This window comes from Trichinella spiralis (genome assembly GCF_000181795.1).
Source record: "Trichinella spiralis strain ISS 195 chromosome Unknown Scfld1622, whole genome shotgun sequence".
Classification (NCBI taxonomy): Eukaryota; Metazoa; Nematoda; class Enoplea; order Trichinellida; family Trichinellidae; genus Trichinella; species Trichinella spiralis.
Genome location: NW_003528561.1, coordinates 4,174 through 7,900, shown reverse-complemented (window position 1 = coordinate 7,900; position 3,727 = coordinate 4,174). Strand labels below are relative to the sequence as shown.

Below are 3,727 nucleotides of genomic sequence, written 5' to 3'. Positions count from 1 at the left end.
TTTCTATTTCTAAAACAACAAGTTTCCCTGAACCACTTCATCTCAAATTGCAAATTCCCCTCCCCAATGAATGACTCGTTCCATTCTTTTTTGAAAAAAAATTTTCATTCCAAAAGTAACAATTACATCTTTAGTTATGTAAAAAAAATTTATCATCATCGAACAAATTTATTTGAGTGCAACAAAAATTGGAATGAAAACTATTCGAATAGATACTTTTACAACAACAACAACAACAACAATATAAAAGCTACCAATGATAACTATTTATGTTTAAAATAAAAGAAAAAGGAATATTTATTTATTTTTTGTTTTCTTGTTCCATTTTTAATACAATTTTAAACTGATAAAATTGTTGAAATAATTTCACAAATGTTACATTATAGATGTTTTGTTTTGCATCGGCGGCAGCGTTAATGGTGATAATGGCTTGTATAGTATTGAACAAATAAAAAGCCACTTTATCAATTAGCAAACAAGCGAACATTAACGAAAAATTTTTAAAAGTTGTTGCACCACAGAGAAACTGACCGAGTCTGAGCTTTTAAAATTAAAGCAAGCTCCAGTAGCACTAGTAACACAACAGCCAGCTAGCTAACCAGCTAACCAACTAATAGCTTACTTACTAGCTTGACTGTGTCAGTCAATAATGATAATGATAATAATAATAATAATAATAATAAGCATTTTCTCGTCTGTGCTCGTTTATTTCTCTCCCAAGTAATTTTATTCACCAGCGAAACAGTTCTTATTTAACTCTATTCAAAATATAACAAAATTATGCTTGCCGTGCGTTCTGCTTCCAACTGCTAAATGCACTTGTAGCTTAATCTAAAAATAGCCCCCCCCCAACATTTTCAATATATTATAAATGCAAAGCACATTTCTCAGTTGATTGCAAGAAATTATAATGAATAAAAACAATTCCGCTGAATGGAAGGAAGATTGGATGGATAAAATGTATCAAAGTAGAATAAAAAGAAACAAAAGAAAAAAAAAGCTAAACTGAAATATCTGCCTGTTGAAAATCATGTTTCGTTTATGTATATCAATAATAGAAACTTGTGTATATTTTTCTTTGTACTTATCGTTGAAAATTCGACTTTGTCGATTTTGTGCGAAACAACAATTTTGCAAAGGATAAGTGATGAAAATGATAATAAAAGCTGACAAGCCAAGGTTCAACGATTTCGACATTTCAATTACAAATTCGCACCTTGGCAAATTATCATATCATATTCCAGTTGATCAAGCAACCACAAATTATGCAGAAAGAAAAACCAGTATCAAACGTTGAATGCCCAATAAAAATGACTAATAATAATAGTAATAATACCAATAATATTGATTATATCATGTAGATGATAGCAATATTATTATAATTATTGAGAAAATGCTCGTTTAAAGTTAAAGCAAATAAAAATAAAAACAAAAGAGAAAAACAGACTTACCGTTGTAGTTTGTGGATAAAGTTCAGTAGTGAAACGTGCGTGACCAAAACGTGAAGCCAAATAACGAGAATAATCGTCGTCAAATTGGCGTTTGGTTCTCAAATTCGAAATTTCCCACTTGACCAGCAGCAAGCCTTTGATGGTGATTTTTTTGTTAAAATCCGGCAACAGAAATTGCATCTTTTCCGTCGGGGTATTTTGGGTCTGTTGGGCAAGTTGAGCGATCAGTTTCGTTTCGTTCGCTTTCAACGGCATCTGGCAAGCGACCGTCCAGTAGAAAACTGCTTCGGAATCTTGAATCGACAAGTCGGGCTTCAATGGGTCGGCATTCGACCAGATCCGTTGGGCAGTTTTGAAAAGTCGCCAATTACCCAACGTCAACTGACCAGTTCGGACGACTGTTGACCAACGCCTGTTGGCCAATTTCATCAGAAGCACACGCTCGGCTGGCAACAGTTGATCCAGGTTCACATCCATCGGCAAAACCGCGTAGACGCGTTCAACTGTGCCAGTGGTGGTCGAATCGCACGGTTCGTCCGGATCGCGAACGTCAATGGCGAAAACATCCCGCGAGCCGTTGGCAAATTTCACCGCTATATACATCGGCCCGTTGTCGTTGACCATCGGCACACCGGCCAACGTGCTTTCTTTTTTGTCCCATTCGAGCCACGGTGGCAAACCATCGCCACCAATTTCGGAAAACTTAAAATCCATTTATGATGATATATGGATGGATGGAAATTTTCGAAAAAAAATCGAACCTGATGAAATTTCGTAGCGGGATCCAAATTAGGTAGATCATAGCTGAACAAACGTCCCACACTGGCAACCGCATCCGGCAAACCATACTGGGCGTGGCTAGAAGTTGCTAATACTGCTACTAACAAGAACAAGAACAACAACAACGCCATGCCGCCACCACGCTCGGCGCGGACGTTCTATCTTCTTCAATGGAAATAAAATAATACCCTGAAAAAAAGAAGAAAAAAATACATTTCCATTTTTTAATATTCGCGAAAAATACGCGACAACAGCAGTTGGATTCAATTTGTACACCGGTAGCGAATAGAAAAAAGATGACCCGCTTGTCGGTGTGCATTTTGTGAGTCTGTGGCCACGTCTGGGGTTGTAGACATAACCGCTAACGACCCGGAGGGATGTAGACATGTCAACAGGACAGCAGCCGACGTTGTTCAACATCTGTTGTTCAGACGGCAAAGTTGATGAAAGAAGCAAAAAAAATCCAGAAAGAGAAGAAATACGAGACGATAATGAAAATGAATGAATAATATGCACACAATCGGAAAATGACCAACAACAAACACACAAACATTAAAGCATAATTGAAACATCCCAAGTCATTCAACTGATGTCTTTCTCTGCCTTAATAGAAGACACAACACTGGCCTGCGTGATGATCAAAATGACAATAATAACAAGAACAACAACTTACTACTACTACTACTGACAACGACATCATCACATGCAGCCTTCGGGAGGTCAAGCACGTCAGGCGTTGATGACATTTCAAGGATATGCCAGTGCTTTACTCTCTACATCCGAACCGACATCGTAAAGTGCATCAGCAGCAGCAGCAGCAGTGGCAATAGCAAAATTGGTCGTTTATCCACGCCATGCTTGTTTGGCAAATTCAAATGAAGAAAGACGATCAAATTTTTCAACAATTGTTTGCGAAAATCAAATCTGCATTTGCATGCAAATGCAAAATTGGAATAATTTTTCACATTTTTGTTTCACTTTTAAAATAATTAAAAAAGAAAAAAAATACACTTGAATAAATTAGAGATGAGAGAAAAAAGCAATACACGTTGGTACAGTAGTAGTGATGACAAATATTGACCAAAGGTGACGCGTGAGATGAGTACACAAAACCAGAAAATTGGAATAAAGCGACAAGAGGCTGTCGGGATTAGTGGCACGGCTCGGGGGTAGAGAGAGGGGGGGGGGAAAAAAATAACGAATATGGGTTGAGCGGATTTGCTTTCCCCTCCGCACGAAAGTGTCTGTATTAACACACTCACCTACTTCTATTTGGATGTTTCATTGGAACGAACAACTGGCGAATGTGTTGCCCCCGTCTTCAATGACCGTTAGAGCTGATTCATCTTCATCCACGGTTGTTAATCTGCCCGTACATATAAATAAAGTCACTTCTTTGCTTCTTATCCAGTGAAAGGATATGAGTCCACTCTGATACGCTTGAAAGAACTCAAGGGCATTGTTATCTTTTCTCGTAAGGGCATAGTTCTATTTCT

At 37.7% G+C, this 3,727-nt stretch overlaps 1 protein-coding gene across 1 annotated transcript; it reads right to left on the bottom strand.

Moving 5' to 3' along the window:
• Nucleotides 1-762: 762 nt before the first annotated feature.
• Nucleotides 763-2,651, bottom strand: Tsp_12786 (dystroglycan). The gene is made up of 5 exons (XM_003368918.1): nt 2,445-2,651; nt 2,365-2,420; nt 2,213-2,309; nt 1,452-2,153; nt 763-831 (listed from the first exon to the last, which is right to left on the bottom strand). Exons 1-5 carry the CDS (start codon nt 2,649-2,651, stop codon nt 763-765), a joined length of 1,131 nt encoding a protein of 376 aa, XP_003368966.1.
• Nucleotides 2,652-3,727: the final 1,076 nt, after the last annotated feature.

What these genes read in the sequence shown, in the direction of transcription:
- Tsp_12786 (XM_003368918.1), bottom strand. Translation starts at nt 2,651, where the DNA reads ATGTTGAACAACGTCGGCTGCTGTCCTGTTGACATGTCTACATCCCTC. An exon ending in CCGCTACGAAATTTCATCAG is followed by an intron (nt 2,154 to 2,212) that starts GTTCGATTTTTT and finishes ATGGATTTTAAG; the next exon opens with TTTTCCGAAATTGGTGGCGA. An exon ending in TTTATCCACAAACTACAACG is followed by an intron (nt 832 to 1,451) that starts GTAAGTCTGTTT and finishes GGCTATTTTTAG; the next exon opens with ATTAAGCTACAAGTGCATTT.